The sequence below is a fragment of the Nyctibius grandis genome, chromosome Z, assembly GCF_013368605.1.
Source record: "Nyctibius grandis isolate bNycGra1 chromosome Z, bNycGra1.pri, whole genome shotgun sequence".
NCBI lineage: Eukaryota > Metazoa > Chordata > Aves > Nyctibiiformes > Nyctibiidae > Nyctibius > Nyctibius grandis.
In genome coordinates this window covers 2,243,237-2,264,359 of record NC_090695.1, presented here as the reverse complement: position 1 = coordinate 2,264,359, position 21,123 = coordinate 2,243,237, and the positions used below count along the sequence as shown (strand labels likewise).

General features: G+C 41.0%; 1 protein-coding gene across 3 annotated transcripts in view; it reads right to left on the bottom strand.

The window, feature by feature from the left end:
• Positions 1 to 22: 22 nt before the first annotated feature.
• The window catches only part of EPG5 (ectopic P-granules 5 autophagy tethering factor), a 67,164-nt gene continuing 46,063 nt past the window's right edge, over positions 23 to 21,123 (bottom strand). For 2 of the 3 annotated variants that reach the window (XM_068423307.1, XM_068423308.1), the window contains exons 30-44: positions 20,495 to 20,689; positions 19,500 to 19,713; positions 18,528 to 18,688; positions 18,198 to 18,405; positions 17,449 to 17,524; positions 16,432 to 16,535; positions 14,355 to 14,530; positions 13,451 to 13,636; positions 10,492 to 10,701; positions 10,215 to 10,359; positions 6,871 to 7,113; positions 5,854 to 6,073; positions 4,132 to 4,347; positions 3,039 to 3,153; positions 23 to 1,941 (exon numbers count right to left, since the gene is read on the bottom strand). In XM_068423307.1, the coding sequence (XP_068279408.1) occupies positions 1,759 to 1,941; positions 3,039 to 3,153; positions 4,132 to 4,347; positions 5,854 to 6,073; positions 6,871 to 7,113; positions 10,215 to 10,359; positions 10,492 to 10,701; positions 13,451 to 13,636; positions 14,355 to 14,530; positions 16,432 to 16,535; positions 17,449 to 17,524; positions 18,198 to 18,405; positions 18,528 to 18,688; positions 19,500 to 19,713; positions 20,495 to 20,689 (2,652 nt within the window). In that variant the 3' untranslated portion in view covers positions 23 to 1,758. Of the gene's footprint in view, positions 1,942 to 3,038; positions 3,154 to 4,131; positions 4,348 to 5,853; positions 6,074 to 6,870; positions 7,114 to 10,214; positions 10,360 to 10,491; positions 10,702 to 13,450; positions 13,637 to 14,354; positions 14,531 to 16,431; positions 16,536 to 17,448; positions 17,525 to 18,197; positions 18,406 to 18,527; positions 18,689 to 19,499; positions 19,714 to 20,494; positions 20,690 to 21,123 lie in introns of those variants that run through there. The other variant, XM_068423309.1, reaches the window with a different exon arrangement.

Genomic DNA, 21,123 nt, shown 5'->3' with positions numbered 1-21,123 from the left:
ATATCACGGCATTCGTCACAAATTGATTTTTCATATTTATTTTGCATGGTCTTCGCAGACATAGCACGTTATAAATACAACATTTGTAAAAACTCAACAGGTGAAACATCTCATTTCAAAAGTGCATGTCCAACACACATATTTCTGACTTTTTCACATTTTTATGCAACTGATCAATAACACTGAATCTAACAAAACCAGTGCTTTTAAGTCTTTGGGGGAAAAAAAAGCAGCAGAATGTATTCTTCCAGATGCAAATTTTCCAAAAGAGTCTGTTAAAAAACATGCATCGGTGGTATCTGGTTAATATACAGAGGGATGTACACATGTGTGTATATATATGTATATATATTTATAGGCTCGCAGATAGAGCAAAGAACTCTAAGACCACATTAAGATGAAGGTGATCTACTGACCCAGCTGGCATAGTTAGCAGAATCTGTCAAGAAGAAAATCATGATTTGTTCTCCAGCACTGGAACCACAATTAAGAGCAACACTTCAAAGCATTATTGACCAGACAGTAGGTAGCACATTTCCTTCCCCTAGTGACCAGAACTAATGTTTTAGCATGTAACCATGTTCTAAACATAAAGGCACAATTAATGGAGGAAGAGAAGAAGTGATCATTGTTCCTTTATACAGGTGCACAGATTGGGAGTGCAGGACCTTGGGCCACCTCAAATAGATCAGTGATAAAAGGGACAACGCTAGACAAGCAACTGGGGGAACTCACCTTCTGCCTTCCCTGAACAAAGGTGCATCTTATGATCAGACAAGGCAACAAAACCAGTGATCATTCAGCTGAAACAATAGATTTACAGGCTCACGGTTCATGCTTTGGCAATAGAATTTTAACAAGCGATCACCAAATTTAATACAAGATAAATACCTTTTCACAGTGTCATCTACAATCCTGTCGTGTCATGCCCAGCTAGCAAAAAAAGAATAAACTCAGGTGGTGGGTGTCCACTTGTTAAATCAGTATTTCCTAAAAAAGTAGACTTTCAGAATTAAAGAATCCTATCTAACATGAATATCCCCCTCCCAGACATGTCTGGATTTAAATCACCTGACTTAGAACTTGGCTAGAAATTACTTGCATTTAATCAAGCAATAGGGATGCAGACTCACTAATGCTTCGAAAATAGGAAAAAAACAAAGTTCTTTAGTTCAAATTTTAGTTTGTATTTACAGAAGTGGGAAATGACTACAAGCATGCCTTTCAACTACAGATTTCTGTGCAATATCAAAAAAAGCTCAAAATTTAAAATACTATCTTTCCAAACACAGGGATTTCACAAGTCTCCGGACACACACTCACATAAGACTCAGAGGTATCCTGGTTAAGAAAGTCAAAACCTCTTTTATACACAATCCCCAACTCACTTGGAACTGGCCTGAGCGATGGCACATTGGAAAATAAAAAAGGCACAACGCAAAAACTTAAGATGCTACAGGATGAGCTTTGCTGTCTAATGATTTGTACACCTATTCTCAGGTATCCTCCTCCCAGATGTGCACCATAGACAGGAAGATACTCAAGTGTTTTCAGTCAACAAAAACTAAGCAATTCCACAGGTCTACAAATCAAAAGAAAAGAAAGCAAACCTTAGAGTACAAAACTTGCCAGTGTGCAGTTCCCATTCACACTTCTGACTTAATTACAGGGGAACTCTGAAGGTGAAAATTACTTGTGCGACAACAACATTATATGTAAACCAGAGTAATCAACGTTACGTGATGGTTCTCAGTGCTGCTATCGTATGCTGTCCAAATAATGCACTTCTGGGTACAGAGTGTTAATAAGGAGAGCCAAGAGATTATTGCCATCTCGAAGACAATGTTCTGGATGCTTGATGAACTGAGAAGCCTGGGAGAGCTGCTCTTGATAATCCATATATTGTTTGTTTGATGCCATAGATTCAAGAGCATTCAGCGCCTATAGAGACAAGGGAAAATTCTGTCAGCTGTGTGTACTTCGGTCAGCAACAAACTGGTTCGTGAGCCACCATAGTCAAAATTCCCCTAAAAGATCCTTATTTACTAGAGAACCCAAAATATTTGGAACAAAACATTTGTAAAATACCATCACATAACAGTGTTTGAAGTCAACTCATATTTTTCAAGCTGGTTTCTCCCCGAGATCAACACAACTGTTCTACCAAGGCTTTCTAGGATTCTGTAACCCAAAATATTGTCAAATATTTACTTCATGAGCTCAAGACATGGTTTCAAGGAAATTACACTGAACTACAAACTGCAACACACTTCACTATTCACTTCAGGCTGTTCTTATGAGCATCTTGACTTTCATAGAAGTATTATTTGGCTCCCATTAATAATATTACAGAGACAATGTCAAGTTAGAAATTATATGTAAAAGAGCCTATGCTGGCAGTACCAGCCAGGGAAAATGTTGGAAATATATCTGAACAAGTTTCATTCATTTCTTAGAGAAGAGAAGCAAGTTGTACCAAGTTAAGTTACTTTGCTTTGGTTTCTAATCAACTCCTCCTTTCTCCCCTCATGCACTTACTGAAACAACAACACGGTCAGGGCAGGTGCTAAAGAAGGAACGTTTATTTGTCATGGGGCTTTTAAGCCCTGATCTCACACAACCAAAACGTTAGTGTGAACGCAGTCCTGCTTTATCACTGAAAAGCAGTGCTTTATCACAGTAGCATTTTTTTTCCTGTTTAAATTCCTTCTACCTGTGCTGCACCTGGCCTTGTCTCGGACAAGTTCCAAGATGGTGTTTTGACGTACAACAAAACAGTACACAAGTTTGTTATACACCCCCTCCCCTGAGAAGGCAAATGACAGCAACAAGCTGCTTCTGAAATTCAGCATTTAGATCCAGATGTAAAGCAGTAGCAAAAACAAATTGAGGGCATTCAGCACCAAATAAAATCAACAAATTGAGAGTAGGATTTAGCTTAAAGCAATGCTTGCAGTGACTCTTACAGGCCTCAGCCCACAAACTGAGCAAGCATGCAAAGAGGGCATGTCAAGAAGCCGGCAACTGGCACACATTACCTGCTGGGCCTTCTGCGACAGCTTTGGCTCTGACCCCGCTTTCAGGCGGACTTGACTCTCTGCAGGAATCTGCACCAAGAGGAAGGCAGACAAACTGCGGGCAACCACCCGAAACCTTGCACAGGGAAAAGGATGGAGAGACAAGGTGGTATCAATTTTGCAAGTCCTCAACAGCAAATAAAACTAGAAGTTCTAACCCATGACATATGTCTTGCATGAGGAACATAGTGAAGACTTTAGAGGACCTTTTTCAATGCATTAGAAAAAGAAATCACTTTAATACATACATTATAGTATATCATACATACTAGAGGATAATACAATACTATACATATGAAATGTTACATCTGTTCCAAGCTTAGCTGAAGCCTTGACGTCACATCTGAAATGCCCCTTCATTTCACAGCCTTTGAGAAACATCCTTATCACCCAAATCAAAGAATGAGTTGAACAAGACTAAGATGTCAGAGCAATTTCACAGGATTGCATCCCAGGTGGTCTTTATAATAAACACAACGTTATGTTTAGGTACTGTGTTGAACTGGTGTTCCACAAACATTTACGTATTTTTTCTCGTCATTTGATGACGTCAGGGTGAATTTGATTTTAATACCCAACGGCCAAATCTGGTGTCTCTCTTTAGAAGGGAAAGTGAACACTAAGCAAGCACATATTTATTTGAGCTTCTCTTAACATTTCCAATACCTCAAGGTTAAGATGAAAAAGGCAACAAGATCATGCAAAATTCTTGTGATGTCAACAGGAACGGTCTTCTACAGACCACGTGAAAGTATTTTCCTCTTATGAACAGCCTTCCTACAAACTTCACTGGAGATGGACATTAAGCCAGAATCACAACAGTATTTTCTTTCCTTTTCCACCACAAACTCTGCAGAAGTTCATATTCACTACTTAACCAGACTCAAACACTTCCTACAATTTTTCTGTGGTTGGCCCAAGCAACTTTATAGGTTTAGGGACAGTCTGGATTCAAAACATCTTTTGACATTGCACTGTGCAGACTAGATCCAGGCTGCAGCTTTTTTAACATGATGACTCAAATCAATTGATTTACTGCACCTTCAACTCTTACCTGGGTGACAAAGGAGACCTCCTGCCTAGCCCGATAGCACCAAGTATTCCTGAACTCAGTCTCTCCTCAGCCAGCTGACTCTGCCTGCCCTGGATTGATAGCAGTGTCCGAATGACAGATTCAATCAGAATGGTGTCATCTTGCTCCATCTGGATCAAGGATAACTGCATGGCTTTGTGCCACCAAAGAAACAGCTTTGCCTCTTCCTTTGCTGAGCTTTAGGTAAGATTTAAAGAATAAAACAGAACGAAATATAAATTAAAAAAAGAGTCAGATGCATAGGTTAAGAAGTTTGTATCTCTCCCCATTAGGCCCATGAAGAATTCAGAGGGTTAATTAACGACAGCTAATCTTACTATATGAGGATAGCATAACTATACTACCCCACCAGTTATGATACTGCTGTAACTGCTGTTGTTATAGATTTGATGCAGACATCAGCTAGCAGGTTTTAGAGGCCTGTAAGAGGACAAAGAACAATACTTCCTTTCAAGCTTTACAACTGAGAATAAATGATATTGCAGTCATAAGTGGATTTAAACTTGTCTAGGACTTGGCATAAAAGGAATGAAGCTGTATCTCTACTCTTTTTTTTTTGCTTTACTTACAAATAAAACACTTTAGGAAGCACTAGCTGTTGTTTCCACAACAATTTATACTTTTAATATGATCTTCCAGAAGAGGAAACATTGAAGTTTTTTGTTGAGCAAAGCGCAAAGTGAAGTTCCCCCTATGATATTTTTAATCTTTCCCCAAACAGTTTGCAGTTTAAGTTAACAAGCTCAGATTTTCCACATAAAGCACCAGCACGAGTTTCCTGCACCAGACTACCCTCACATTACTCCACCCAGTCATTTCCCACCCCAGGCACCCTCAGCTTTGATGTTTAGAGCAAGGTTTAATTTACTGTGTATGCTGCCTTTGCTGTCTTCCTTCACATTTTGGCAATCAAATTACTATGGCACCCACAAAAGTGAAAGTATTTTTTGAATTCCAACAGTGGGAACGTGCATTTCCCCAAAATATTCTTTCACAGAAAATATGAACATTATCAACATTAATATGGAAAAAATATTCACCACATTTGCTAAATTCTGGCAATTTCAGCAGCAACTGTAAATACAGTTGTTACATACTTTAAGTACAAAGTATTATTACTTTAATCCCAAAGCTATCCATCCTTTCCCACCAGAACCCCGTTATCTAGTAAGTTATTTTATAGCAATAAGAGGCCACCAACTCTGGGCACCCCACCAGATTCACTGGGTTCAGATTTGGTTCAGAGCTGCTGACAGTCCCCACTGAGCAGCTTTGAACACCAGGTCTCTCAGACCGTCAAATTGAATATTTAGCACACAACTCATCCCATCTAGTGGACATTTTGGAAAGTGGAATCCACAGCAATTTAGGGTTTGCTTAAAGTAATTTTAATTGAGCGCAAATCCAGGCTGCCGTTGAAATCAGGCTTCTCTGACTGAAAACTGACCAAAACTGCACCAGAAGTGTTCAAGTAAATAAAATTCCCTCTTCTGTTTAACCACAACAACTATTAGCGTGGGCACTGGGGTTGGGCAGACTCCATAATAGTGGATATAGAAGGACTGGCCGTTTCATGCAGTAGCCTAGTGAAATTAAATTAACCTGGCCACCTAATTATACCAGCTATACAACTACAGCCTTATTTAAAAGTCAAAGCAGATTCAGAAGCCTTGAGTTTTGTACCTTGGGTACACTTGCTCCAACCATTTGTTGATGGTTAGCAGGATTTTCATTTCATTGGGAAGAGTTTGGTCAGTGTTTAGGCATTGCAGCAGATAGACATAGAGAGTCAAATAGCTTCCTAAAGACAGACACTCCTGCAGGAATTCTTCCATGGTTAGCTCAGGAACTTGAAGGGAGGCAAGTATAGGGCCCCAGCCTAAATCCTGGTGGTGAGGACAATCTATAAAGAAAACAAAATGACAGAATTTGGTTACAGTTACAGAATTTGGGCTGGTTTAGCTGTTTTCCAGGTGATCAGTTTGTCATACAACTCTGACTGAGAGAAAATCTAAACTCCACTATCATAGGGCATCTCCTTGAGGTCAAGGTGAGATATTTTCCCAGCATTCAGTCAGGATTAAATTTGAAAATTTTAGCAATGGAATTTTACATATTTCCTTCAGGTGTACTGAAATCTGATCCACACAGAATGTGGACGGAATCGAAACATAGTTCCACTAGGATTACATACACAGAAAGAAAAAAAACACCACACCAAAAAAACTCCACACCACAGAATTTCACAGTTTTACCGATCGAGAGTATTTTTTCTTAAATTAGCCTACAGAACACTACAGGAGGGGACAAACATCTGGTTTGTTCTCTTGGAATGATTTCTTTTTTTTTTTTTAAAAAAAAAACTCTTTCCCTGTAGCTGGAAAAATGGCAACCACTACACAGAGCAAACTGGTCTTACCAGAGACATATATAGTGCTTGGGAAAACACATGATTAGAGCAGTTGAAAATCCCAAACCACCATGGCTTAACTTTTCTATGTCTAGTTACTACAGCACATACATGTGACAGTTGGGAGCCATCAGATACAAAGAAAGGAGCTCTGATTATGGAAACCAGATTAAAACCCAGTTCCAGTACTGAGCAGCGTGAAGCTGTAAGGATTCCAGACGTTTCGTATTTGATGGGCATCCACGACTGATCAAAGCTTTTGAGACAAGCAGCAGCAGACAGGCTCCTACCTTCATTGAAGTAAGCAGTGATACAGGCTTCTGTTGTCTCTGCCATGTGTCGCACAGAGGCCAGGCTCTGACACGCTGCCGTGAGAAGGGGCATTGCTAGCAACCCGTGCACTTTGCTGTCGATCCACCTTCGTAAGCTCCCCCGTAGCGACTCAGCTGTTGTCACGCTAGAATTGTTCATCATCATCAGTGTTTCTGTAAAGAGACTGCTGAGAGCCATGTGACGGGTTTGCAGACCCATATCTGAAAGTCAGAAATAAGAGAGCCAGTTCAGTAAATAGACGCTACAACCCAAATTCAACTTCATCACTGAACCCCTTCTGTAGGTACTGGGAAAAGCCTCTTGCTCGTTACACTCCTCAGGTCCTTGTCTGTACTTATGACACTGCAGTAAGACCCTGTTCCTCACAGACTCTTCCCTTGATGAGATAGTTCATCATTCATTAAACAGAGAGAAAGCTGATAAGACTGCAGAGCAGAGTACATTGGAGTCCATCTTTCACCTAGGGCCTTTTACCATGACTACAGTGCAAATAAATTGAATGATAAAGCACATTTACAGTCTCCATGAAAACTTAGAATCACAGAATGGTTTGGGTTGGAAGGAACCTTAAAGACCATTCAGTTCCAACACCCCTGCCATGGGCAGGGACACCTTCCACTAGACCAGGTTGCTCCAAGCCCCATCCAACCTGGCCTTGAACACTGCCAGGGAGGGGGCAGCCACAGCTTCTCTGGGCAACCTGGGCCAGTGTCTCACCACCTCACAGGAAAGGATTTCTTCCTAAGATCTCATCTACATCTCCCCTCCTTCCATTTAAAACCATTCCCCCTCATCCTATCACTCCATGCCCTTGTCAAAAGCCCCTCTCCAGCTTTCCTGTAGCCCCTTCAGGTACTGGAAGGTGCTAGAAGGTCTCCCCGGAGCCTTCTCTTCTCCAGGCTGAACAGCCCCAGCTCTCTCAGCCTGTCTCCATAGCAGAGGTGCTCCAGCCCTCGGAGCATCTTCGTGGCCTCCTCTGGACTCACTCCAACAGCTCCATGTCCTTCTCCTGTTGGGGTACCCAGAGCTGGACACAGCACTGCAGGTGGGGTCTCACGAGAGCGGAGCGGAGGGGCAGAATCCCCTCCCTCGCCCTGCTGGCCACGCTGCTGGGGATGCAGCCCAGGACACGGGTGGCTTTCTGGGCTGCCAGCGCACGTTGCCGGCTCATGGTGAGCTTCTCGTCACCCATCACCCCTAAGTCCTTCTCCTTGGGGCTGCTCTCAATCCATTCTCCACCCAGCCTGTGTTTGTGCTTGGGATTGCCCTGACCCACGTGCAGGTCCTTGCACTTGGCCTTGTTGAACTTCATGCGGCTCGCACAGGCCCAGCTCTCAAGCCTGTCAAGGTCCTTGAGTATTAAGAACTTGAGTATTAAAACACAGTTTAAGTACTTTAAGTACTTATAGTGATACAACCAAGATTTTAGATTATTCAATTTGAAATATGACTGAGATGAGCCCTGAAATGTTGCAATCCCCTCATGCATTTCCAGGATTCTAGATTTCCTGCTAATCCCAGTGTTCAGCCCCGCAGTATTTTTTTGAAACCATCTCTTGGCATTGCCTGAACACGTTATCATGGGCCACCTGAACAGTACCCTCAAAGCACAAACTTTTCCTGCGCTTGGCTCTTAGAAGTCTAACTACAAAGTAGACTTTTGCACATATTGATGAAAAAAAGCCACCATTGTTAGAAAAGAAATTTTTCAAGAGTCAGGGATAAGGAAAAGTTTCAACTGGTTATGAAGAAAAGTTGCACACAAAGAGGGACTACTCACTGGAAAAACATCAACCAAAGAGGCTGAGACCTCTACACTTGCAGATACTTGGAAGCTCACTGGACAAGGCCCTGAACAACCTGGTTTGACTTGGAAGCTAGCCCTATTTTGACGAGGAGGTTGGACTACAGGCCTCCAGAGGTCCCTTCCAAAGTAAGCTATTCTTTAAGATGTTTGTATCATCTACCTACTAAGAAAAAAAAAAAGAAAAAAAAAGCCCCAAAAGTCATCTGTCATGGCACAGCTCCCCAGTAAGGTAAACACCTTATCACAGACAAATGAGAAAGACAATGCCAGGAGGTTAACTGACTCATCTCAGGTCAAAACTAGTTTTACAGCCAAGTCCCACTTCACAAGGCTGCAGACCACTGAGCAGGACCACCACCAGACACGTGACACCTGGGCCCATCAGATCCCCTGGGACAAGTCCAGCTTCCTCCTCTCCAGCTGTTGTCAACAGAAGGCGATGCCCCAGAGGCTCTTCCAAAAAGTTCTGCCAGCCCCCTCCTAACCTCAGAGAAGCTAAATCTGATACACACCATCCCTTTCCTGCCACTCTGCATGAGTGACCCTCTTGTACTTCACAGCCTGGTTGAGCAACATGGAGCATTTTCTCTTTCAGCCCTTTAACACATACGAGCATGCACAGGGGTTCATAAAACAGAGCTACTCCTCTTACACTGGAGCTCCTGTCTCCTCCAAAATTTCTCAGCTACAAGGAGTGACAGCAGCAACAAGCAAGCCTTCACTTCTCTTCAACTCACAAAGAATTCTGCTGACTATGGGGCTGTCCTACAGAGCTTCCCCAAGCAGCAATACAAGTACTGAGAGACATTTATCACTCTCAGTGTCTTTCAGACACTTTCTGTTCACTCTTGCTAACACATCTGTGCAGGTCATGGACAGGAAGAGACACAACTCCTGACAAGTATTTCTGTGTAGTACAGTGAGATGACTGATTTCACCTGAAGTTTCAGTTTGAGAGAGGAAGCTCAGGATGGTACTAGTGCTAAAACTGAGATCAATACAAATGCTGAGGGTATGGGCACACAGTACTACTAGCGTACACCATGTAATTCCCTTACTTCAATATAGTCATTTTTCCCAATTGCACAACAGTTCAGAATCCTTTCTTAGAACCCAATCACTCAGGACCAAGGGAGTGTATTTGTGTCATCCTTGCTTTTGAAAAACATAAAAGCCAAGTAAAATAAAAAAAAATATTAAAAAACTAGACAGCAAAGAAAATAATCCCTTAAGTTCCTGTACATTGGCCAGTTTTACTCACAACATAACCCCTGTTTGTTTCTGTTGGTCCTGTCGCTCTTGACAGCTCTTTGGGGTAATGTTCATATTTTTGTTTTATGCTAATAAACCACCCATATATACATCACCAAACCAACATGCCCTGCTGCCCATAATGGAGACTTTATAGTAATGAAAGTAATTACAGAGTCACAGTCTTCATTCTAGAAGTATCTTGACAGCTTTGAAGTAATTTGCCACTTCATTAACACAAACCTGGAGGATTAAAGATGACTACATCATCTAGCAACTTGGACATTTCTTGTTCCAAAACTGCAAGAGTAATCTTTCCGCTTTGTTCTAAGGTGCTGAGAAACTGAACCACCTGGTGAATGTATGCTTGGCACTTCAGCGTTGCATCCTGGTAATCAAAATTAAAATCGATTAGAAAAAAAATCATGCCTAGAACTTTCTGCACTCCGTAATACACACAAGCAGAACACCACATATGACAAGAACAGCTCAGAGACACTGCAAAACCAGTTCAACTTACAAGGTGCATGTGACTATCCGAAGATGCACCAAAGCCTGCTGAGATTTTCAGGAGCTTCACTATCAGTTCAGCTGCAGCATCCTTAGCAAGGATAACAGAGGGAGGGTAGTGACTGTTGCAGTAGCTGATGATACTCTGATAAGATGAAATGCCCACAAGCTGCCAAGGAAGCGAGCTGGTCTGTCCAAGAAGATTTATGAGTGGTGATTCCTGAAGATTTAAAGACATCAGTCTAAGCTCCACCTTCTTCATTGTTTAAAATTAATATTCACAGTACTCAATACTGGAAGGAAGCCCAGACTCCAAAATTTGAAGGAGACTGAGCAGAAGCTCCACAGAAATAGATGACCACTGCGAATCCAGCTGAAAAGCAGCTCCTCATTTAAGCAGCAAGCTGACACATGAATACTAGAAATGACATACGTGTAACAGTACTCAGACTGCTGCAGCAGCTCTAACCAACCACAAAAATCAGTGAGAGACATTAAAATTTGACATGTAAACATGTATAGACAACTACAAAGAAATTGAGATGCTACAAGGTAAAGTCACTTCAGTAGAGGTTTATTAAAACACATTAAAAATTATTAAAAAAAATATAATAATATAAGTTCACAGTAGAACCAGGGACAGAAGCTGTGTTCCTCAATATTCTCTTCAATGAATCATCTACCAGTCTGGGGAACTCCTCAAGTGCTTATTCTCATAAATACCATCCTGAACAGTACAGCAGCCTACAGCGTCCACAACTCACACAGGCAGTGCAAGCACGCAGATGGCAAAGCCTCTCTGTCAATAAGCAGCAGAGTCTAGCCTCAGTTACCGCCATCCTCCTCTCACGGGTCCTCATCTGCCACACAGAAGGGCCCACCCCCGGACACTGAGAAGCACCAAATTTCTACATGTTACAGAATGAACAAATACTGGAATTGCGTTGATGGCCAACACAACCTAAAGATTTAAGGATCCAGAACTAACCCAAATTAGACTACATCAACAAGAACGTGACACTGGTACATCAAGTACTTCTTAAGTTGCTCGTGCACTGGAACACAGAGCTGAGAAAGTTTGAGATTCAGGTCAAGATGTCACAGGAGTGTTCTGGGAAGTAAAAAACAAGTGACGGCTTGTCAGTTTAACACATCGCTGGAGGCTAGGAGGGAATTCCTGAGGCTGACTCATACAATGTACAAACAGGTATCTTTTGAAGCTTGAGAAGCTTCAGATAAGCAAATACATTCAGGTCAAAGCACATGAACTCCAGTAATTTTCCTAAGCTGGAATACAATGTTGATCAAAAGTTGCTGGTGCCATCTTGACACAGCATCATGTAATGCCTCAGAGGAAATGACAAGTGGAAGATGCTGCAAGTGGGAGAAAGATGGCAGATGTGAGATGGGACTTCTTGAAGATTACTCAGCCCCTCTGGACGAGTCCTCCAGAAGCAACAGACTGAATAAGACAGTCAAGATTTACCCACAGAAAGCTCTTAGCAAAAATAGGGTTTGGAAGGTTCATCCTAACACCCAGTGTTTCTCTTTCCTATTCCAACAATTCAGAAATATTGGAATGCAACCATAAATGGGAAAAGTTACATCATTGTGACTCGTCACCACATCATATGGAGTTAGGAAGGGAGCATTTTATGGTAAGAAATAAATGTTTGCAAAAGCAGTTCTGAGTGAGGACTGAACTGCTTTCAGTCCTCATTTATAACTTTCTGAGAAAACATGTTCAGGCAGATGAATAAATATTTTCCTTTTAGACAGCTATGAAAGTACAAAGCATGATTTGAACCATGTCAGACTGAGGGACAGATATTCACATGTTTATTGGTTTATAGTCCTGAGTGAGTGGAGCTGAAAGCCTGCACCAGTGGAACGCAGCTCTGATTCAGGTCCTTAGTTAAAGCATCAGCTATCCTGACCCTGCTTTGGAAACAGGTAAAGAGCAGCATCAGACTAGTTGCTCTTAAAAACACAGGGACAGAAAGAAGATTTTGCATGTTCTTGGGGAAAGCTGAGGGCTACTGCAGAACCTGGAAAAGCAGCACTGACCAGCAGACAGAAGACTCATTTGTGGAGCCTGGTGATGTCACGATTCAGACTTACGTAGGAAAACTACACTCTGATCAAGTGCTACTCCTAACTTCACAAGGACTAATCCCATTGCTGAGCTGTGCTTAACACAACTAACCTTAAGTGTGACCAGTACTGAAGATCAAGTTGGGAAACATCACAAACATGCACAGTAAGAGACAGAGCCAGGCACGAGCTTTTCACAAATGAATGATTCCTTACCATTCCTCCACATATTCACGTTTGCCACTCAGGAAAAACGTGTGTAATACCTATGTAGGTGCACGTAACATACACCTGTATGTACATGCACATGTATTATAGGTGCATATGTAAATTTTTGCTAATACTACCTCTGCTTTGCATGTGCTTATAACTAAGGCTCTCCAAAACCAAGCAAGAGAAAAGGAAACAGACATTTTAATTCAGGGCTGGCCTAAGAGACAAGAAAGCTATACTATGCAGTATCCCATACTTAATGAAAGGAAAAACAATGGCACAGTAGCCTTATATGACAACAATAATTTTTTAAACACTGATGAAACTAACATAAATATTTGTTGTTTCCAAAACCCAGTGTGTTATTTTGTAAATCCAAGAAACTGTCTCTATTTATTTGCTTACTCTTTACAATACTACTGGATCACAGAACCTACAGAAGCTTCTTAAAATGATGAGCAGTTCTTTTTTCACCCAAGTTATACAAAATGCCTCACATAAGGAATTAGTCTTGGTCATGTCTGGAATAATATTCGGAGTATTTTACCTATGCAAAAACCACTTCTGAGTTAATCATTCTGCAAGTGAGAAAGCCACATCCTGTGCCCTTGATAGTGAAGGGCTATTATTCTACTAAGACAGACATTTTTTCCAAAAATTACCTCTTTGCCTATAAGTTGTTCCTCCTTTGCCAACAGGACCATCATATACAGCAAACAGACAATCATGTTCTGAGTCTGAGGATGAGGGTTGGGATTCCAGGCATCAGAGAGGACACTGACCCAGTTTATTTCACATAAAACATAACCCAAGAATAAGAAACAACTCTTGGGGCTGCCTCTTTCAATCTAGGAAGGAGAAAGGAAAAAAGACAGGCACATAAAACGTGAGATATAAATACTTTCAAACTTTTCAGTTCCTTAGCCAACCATAAATCCACAGCAGCATTTTAGGTCAGGAGAGGAGTAGACAGATGCCACTTCTCCATCATTTTGCCCCCACCAGAAGAGTTGCACATATAACTTTCTAAGCCTCTCAAACAACCAGTACAAAATACCAAGCTACAGCGAACCATAAAGGAATAATCTATTACAAACTCTTAGCTGCATGATTGCATCAATTTCTCCTCACTCTAAGAGAAACGTAAGAAACTCTAAGCCTGTTTAGGACTGCAAGAAGAACCCATCCCAAACAGATAAGCAGTAAACCCTGGAGCGTTTCCACACCTATCTGCAGGTTTACGTTGTCTCAGACAACTTGAAAGTGAGAACATGGCAACAGTAAAATATATTAACTCTAACTAAATACAATTAAATATATATGTAATAAACGAGACATCAGATAGAGTGATGACAGATTACAAAGACTGCCAGCTTTACAGCTCCCCACAACTTTGTCCAAGACTCAACAGCACTGCTTCACAAAAATCAATCCCAAAATGAGCAGCTGTGAATGCTACACAGAAACTTTAAAAACTTACTTGCTAAAAGAACTGTCTCTAGCTCCCCAGTTATTTCTAGGGCAACACTGACTGTGAACTTAATTCAACAGATGCCATGTACTCACTTTAAAGAATTCTTCCATAAGCATCTGGTCTGGATGCATTTCCTTCCATGGAAGCCTTTTGAACTCAGTATGGAAAGTATAGAGAATAAACTCTGGCATTTTGGGGGCTGTGCAACATTCACAGTAATGCATTAGATGTAACCAGAGAGCCCCATGGTGGCTTGGCAACAGCTTATCTAGATTCAAAGAAAATATCTGAATTAACAACAGAAAAAAAATTAGGAAAAGCTTGATTATAGAAGGAAGTCCAGTTTTAAAGATGAAAAACCATAAATGCAACTTACACTAAAATACATTTGTCAAAGAAAAAAAAATGCACATTAAGCTTTTAGGGTTTTTTTACCTCCAAATCAACATGTAGAACTTCATTGCTTTTATGTTGGGTTGGCTTAGGGGTTTTTTTTGGTTGATTGGGGTTTTTTTTCCTTGTTTTCCTTCTTTTTTTTCTTTTAGAAGGATCTAGAGCACAAGTCTGTTGACAAGTGGCTGAGGGAACTGGGGGTGTTTAGTCTGGAGTAAAGGAGGCTCAGGGGAGACCTTATCACTCTCTACAACTGCCTGAAAGGAGGGTGTAGTGAGGGGGCGTCAGTCTCTTCTCCCAGGTAACAAGTGATAGGACGAGAGGAAACAGCCTCAAGTTGTGCCAGGGGAGGTTTAGATTGGAGATCAGGAAAAATGTCTTCACAGAAAGGGTTGTCAAGCACTGGAACAGGCTGCCCAGGGCAGTGATGGAGTCACCATCCCTGGAGGGATTTAAAAGACGAGCAGATGCGGTGCTGAGGGACATGGTTTAGTGGTGGGCTTGGCAGTGATAGGTTAGTGGTTGGACTTGATCTTAAAGGTCCTTTCCAACCAAAATGATTCTATGATCCTATTCTATGATCTCGTGTATCTCAAATTTTATAAAACACACAATAATATGTTATTTTTTATTATTTATTTTTACAGGATAAGTTTGAATCTAGTTCATTCCTAGAAGTTGTTAAGAGGTATTGTGAAATCAACTTTTTCCACTCCTATGTCTAACTACACATTAGGCACAACAATCAACACTAAATAGGAGCTCAAAACGATCAGTCCTGGAGATTAAATTACCCCCAAGACGAGCTGCTGTTGAGACACACATATCGGTCATAGTTGACACACTACTGCATATGTTGTATGGGAACAACATATAGACTGGGAATGAAGCTCATGACAGCTCATTTTGTTTTACTTTCCTTTGCATTAACTTTGTTACCTGACAGATATCCATTTATCAATCACATTATCTACACGTGCCAAGGAAAAAAGCTGTCTTTTCAGGATTAAATAAATAAATGCTCCAGGTATCACTGCAGTGATCATCTTGGCAAAAAGTTCATAACAAACCAAATCCCCTCATGTCCCACATTTCAATCAAAAATCTTTTTTGGCCTGATAGAACAGAAACTGCAGGTGCCCAGAAAGCCAACCGTATCCTGGGCTGCATCCCCAGCAGCGTGGCCAGCAGGGCGAGGGAGGGGATTCTGCCCCTCTGCTCCGCTCTCGGGAGACCCCCCCTGCAGTGCTGCGTCCAGCTCTGGGGGCCCCAACAGAAGAAGGACACGGAGCTGTTGGAGTGAGTCCAGAGGAGGCCACGAAGATGCTCAGAGGGCTGGAGCACCTCTGCTCTGGAGACAGGCTGAGAGAGTTGGGGCTGTTCAGCCTGGAGAAGAGAAGGCTCTAGGGAGACCTTCTAGCACCTTCCAGTACCTGAAGGGGCTACAGGAAAGCTGGAGAGGGGCTTTTTACAAGGGCATGGAGTGACAGGATGAGGGGGAATGGTTTTAAACTGAAAGAGGGGAGATTTAGATGAGATATTAGGAAGAAATTCTTTGCTGTAAGGGTGGTGAGACACTGGCCCAGGTTGCCCAGAGAAGCTGTGGCTGCCCCCTCCCTGGCAGTGTTCAAGGCCAGGCTGGATGGGGCTTGGAGCAACCTGGTCTAGCGGAAGGTGTCCCTGCCTGTGGTAGGGGATTGGAACTAGATGATCTTTAAGGTCCCTTCCAACACAAACCATTCTGTGATACATTAAAACAGTGTGGACTTCACCCACCTTTTAAGCTCTCATGCAAAAGCTTGATGCAATCTGTAAACAGACAGACCACACTGGATGCCACAGGAGTGTCACTCTCTAACCAAGGGTAGCAGGGCTGGTTACTTAAAAGAAGTGAAGCAACACAAATTTCAGTGCTGAGCTACCAGACCATAAACAGATCATAAACACTTAAAACTATTTAAATATTCTAAAGCAGAGTAAATCAATGTAGTAGGTAGTACACAGTAAATCAATACAGAAGGTATCAGCAGTCCTTTCATTCAAACTCAACTCTTTAGGACTGCCTGTTTCTTCCTCAGAAGAGGTACATATTTTAACGTCACACTGAAGATCCACGATACCACTGAGTAAGCCGAGATTACTTGTTTGATATTGCATAAGTGAACTGAATACCAAAACACAGGAATTTCTCAATGAGAGCACATACCATCTGCAATCAACCTTCTAATTAAATGCTGGAGATGCCCTCACAGTTCAAGAAGCTTTTGGCTTTGGAAGAAAGTCAAATTTAAGTGTATAATATTACAAATAACTCTCCATGTGAAGACAGAGGTACACAAGACGGTAGCTCATCATAGGACTGATTTGGTCTAAGGTTGCTTTATGTACCACTGGCATTTGGGGTTGTATTTGTATGGCTTTTTTGTTTTGTTTTAAACTAAGGAGTTATCAGTATTATGGAAGCTAAAAAAAGGAATCTAAAATTTAAATTTGAGTGTTTCCAGAACTAAATGCCATCTGCATTTTTCTCATTTCTGCTTCCTGACCAGACCTTGGTTATATTTCTTGTATCTAAAACAATTACTCAATCTAAGTCTTGGAAAATTTGACTTAAGGAACTCGTGAATTAGTTCTGTAATTGTTAAGGATATGATCAAGTCACAGCTATTTAATGGAGGGTCACAATACAGTCACGAGTTAGAAAAAAAAACAGATAACCATGAAAACCATTCTTATAGGGTTGAAGTCCTTACTTTAGCAAAACTTCATTTAATTTTGTAATCAAATATATACCTTGCATCTTCCTTATCCAAGACCAGTATCCATGGTTTAAAGAGTCCGGCAATGACTGAATACAAGGACTGCAATGCTAGAAGAAAATAAAACTCAGAAGTTGCTTTTTTTTCCCCCCCTCAAACTAGCAACAGTGAACATATTACAATTTTCCAAACTTGAATAAAAGGTCCTTTGTTTATTCCAACATTAAATCAGTTCTTTCTGGTCAAATAAAAATTTAAAATACAATATGCTTATTAGTAACTTTGGTTAACAATATGATTGTTTTAACAACAATCATAAGCACTTTGCATTGCTTAGATGTTTTATTAATATCACATTAACACATGTGAGATTTTGGGGGTAATACTGATTCACACTTAAAAGCTGCATATACTAAAACAAAAGGTGCTTTGGTGATCTTCTCCAAATCAAAAACACATCATGATGAAATTCTGTAGTCACCTCCTTCCCAAACCTCTGCTCAGTGTAAAAGATCGTATTTTTCTTTGAAGAAGTATGATCTCTTCACGAAATAATTTTAAAGCAAGCTTAAGTGTAAAGAGGTTTCCTCCAACAAACATAAAGCATAAAGTTCCACATGGCCACTAAGTAGCATCAACATATCCCGTCTGTATTTTAATGTTCTCATCACTGTACAAACGCAGAGCAAGAGGATTTTACTGTACATTTAAATGGTCTTTAAAAGAGGAAATTAGAGAAACTGAGTACCTGTTCTCAAGAAATTGGCTTTTAAGACACGTTACCTGCTAGAATTCTGCTACTGCCAACAGGCTCTTGGGCTAAATTGGCAACTTCGGTGTCAATAAGTCGTTTAATAAGATATTCTAGAAATTTATTCACTTCAGCCACGTAAGGACTCCATTTTGAAAACAGGCCAAAAGTCCTGAAGTCCATCAGAGCTAGCCGGAGTTTGCAGAAAGATGTGGAAAGCCATTCTATTGTCTCTCTAACCTGTGAAGGTGAGAAGGAAGCTATTAATCAGCTACAGAAAGGATGCACAGCAGTGTTATTTGTCACTGGTGGGCATCTGTTTCAGCTGCATAACATAATAAATCAACCAGAGAGGCACCCACCTGTTCTGCAGAGAGGAGAATTTTTGCAGCGTCCTGCAATATGGGACTTTCAGTAGAATCGCTTTTCTTGAAGCTTCCCTGTTCAGTCACTGATGAACCACATCCCAAAGCTTTAAGTGATGCCTTCCAACAGTCAGGGCTTAGAAGCTGCTCTGAGGAGCCTTAGGAGAAAGAGATGGGAATGGATTTGTGAAAATCAGAAGGGTATCAGCCTCTTTCTCAGTGAGAGCCAGAAAAGGTTGATATTAGAGCTCCCTACTATATAAAAAAAAATCAGACAAGGCTTGAGTTTGAAAGCCCCAAGTTTAAGGGTGAGAGATATCTCTAATTCCCAAACATAAGTAATTTAACACTCCCTTTTGGCATCTACATGCTCTCTTCTTAGAGAGTTTCCGAGGTACTTAGTATACCCCTGGCTACATATGCATATTAAGAGACAGTTGCTGCCTCAGCACATGTGATTTGACAGAAAGGAAGTACTTTTGTTCTCGTCTTAGAGGCACAGCAGATTATAGGTAGCATTTAATGTCATCCAGGACATTTTCAGCAGATTTCAGTACCAGTCCCAGGTCTCCCTAATTCCAGTTCTCAGTTTGACATTGAAGGGTGCTCAATAACAAGGATGCTGCATTACAGATAGTGGCATAATTATCAATTAATAAGTGCTTCTATTAATAGAAACCTCTCTTCCGTCCTTCTCCTATAATAAGGCTGAAAATCTGTTGTCACTGGTGTGTGTACTTTGATCTACAGAAGAGTGTTTCTTTCTAGTAAAGCTAAAATACTAGAAAGAAAAAACGTCTAAGAAAAACATATCACACAGCATACACATAAATGTGCATATAGGAACTTTGTTTTAAGTTTTAAATCATTCTGTATTTGTTGCTATGTAAGTCTACTGCATCCAGTTCATATCTTTAAGCCAGAAGAGCTCCTACAAAAGTCTTAGTATGCATCAATTCAGATACTCACTTTGCACAAACAATCTTAGGAAATCACTATAGTGATCAGGGAACTGATACTGGAGAATGTTAGTCCAATGCTTGCAGAAGATATTAAATGGCATCAAAATATCTTCTTCAGGTTCAAGGCCACATGCATTGAGAGCCAAGTGAATAGACTCCAGAAGCTTGGTACGTTCAGATAGAGGTGGCTTAGCAACGTTTAACCACTGTGTAAGGTCAAACTAGAATAGAGGACAGGAAGCATTTGTAAGTAGAAGCTTTAACAGATGCATCACCTTTAGGAGAAGGGAGAAATTGTCAGGGGGAAAAAAAAATCTGGAAGTTTTTATATATTTAAGAAAAAAAATATGAATTTGCACCTCATTAAGCCTAGCTCAAAACCAAGGTAACACTCTCTAAAGGTTACGATTCAGCATATCACAGAAGTCTCTGAATTTATGAAATAGCCCTGAGGAGGGGTTCTCAGATTCACAAAAACACGTATAAATTTCCACGCTTCAGTACCACCACCAAACAAACAATAACAAGCACTAGATGGGCTAATCTCTGTAGCCCATACATTTTCAGGTGGAGGTGCAAAGCTTTTGTAGTCTCTAGGCCACCTGTTCAGACCTAGGTCAGCAGGGACAAGGCTGATCATTGCCACTAAGGACAGCTCAGAGTCATGCCCAAAACAGACCACCTGAGACATCCAGAGCCTGCTTTCATTTCAAGAGTAAGAGTGCACTGAAGAGGAAGCCCTAAGAAGCACATACTGATACCATCTGGGCTAGGATAGGGTAGTTTAAGCTTCCTATTTGCTTTTGCCTCCAGCCCCTCTTGAGCTTAAATACAACACATACCATTCAGGTTGAGCAACATAGATCTACAGAACCTGTCAATGTTATTTTAAAGTACCAGATCTGCATCTCTTTCCTCCTTAGCATAAAGTCACAGTCTTTAGTGAAAGAACACCCACGAAAGCAACCCACAAACCAGACACAGTATTCACGAGTACTTTACCTTTGTCAGCAGCATGAAGACAACATCACTGTTATCCTCACTCAGAAAGACCACGACTTTTTCATATAAAGCCACAAATTCACTGGGAGAGGCAACAGGAGTGAAATAAGGAGAAAGGAGAGTACAGAGCCTTCGATTCTGCAGAATTGTCTGGAGGAGACGTTTGCACTCTGACTTGGTCCCACTGATGAACACCTGAGGAAATTGGGAATGGTGAGAAAAATGGCCCAGTATGAATCTGCTGGAAGACACACCTCTTAGAGCTTTTTGTCGAGACAAGCACAATTTTGGTCCTTTTTTTAAAAAGGAAAGTTTTCTTAAAAACAACAGGCTGTATGAGATCAACATCAACTAAATACTGTTCTTCTACAAGATATAATGTAAAATAAACATGTTTCCCTATCACACTTAAGAACAGCACTTGTGATCACACGTGTTGTCTAAAAACACCTAGAAATACAATTTTTCTGATGGGATGGCAAAAGAAAATGAATCCAGATTTCAGCAGCCCTGCCTGATATTAGGAAAAAATTAAACAGAACTACGGCTATGAAGAGCTCTTCAGCACCTCAGCTGTTAGAGGCGCTTAAGGTCAGCTGCACATGGAAACAAAATGTATCTAAGAGATG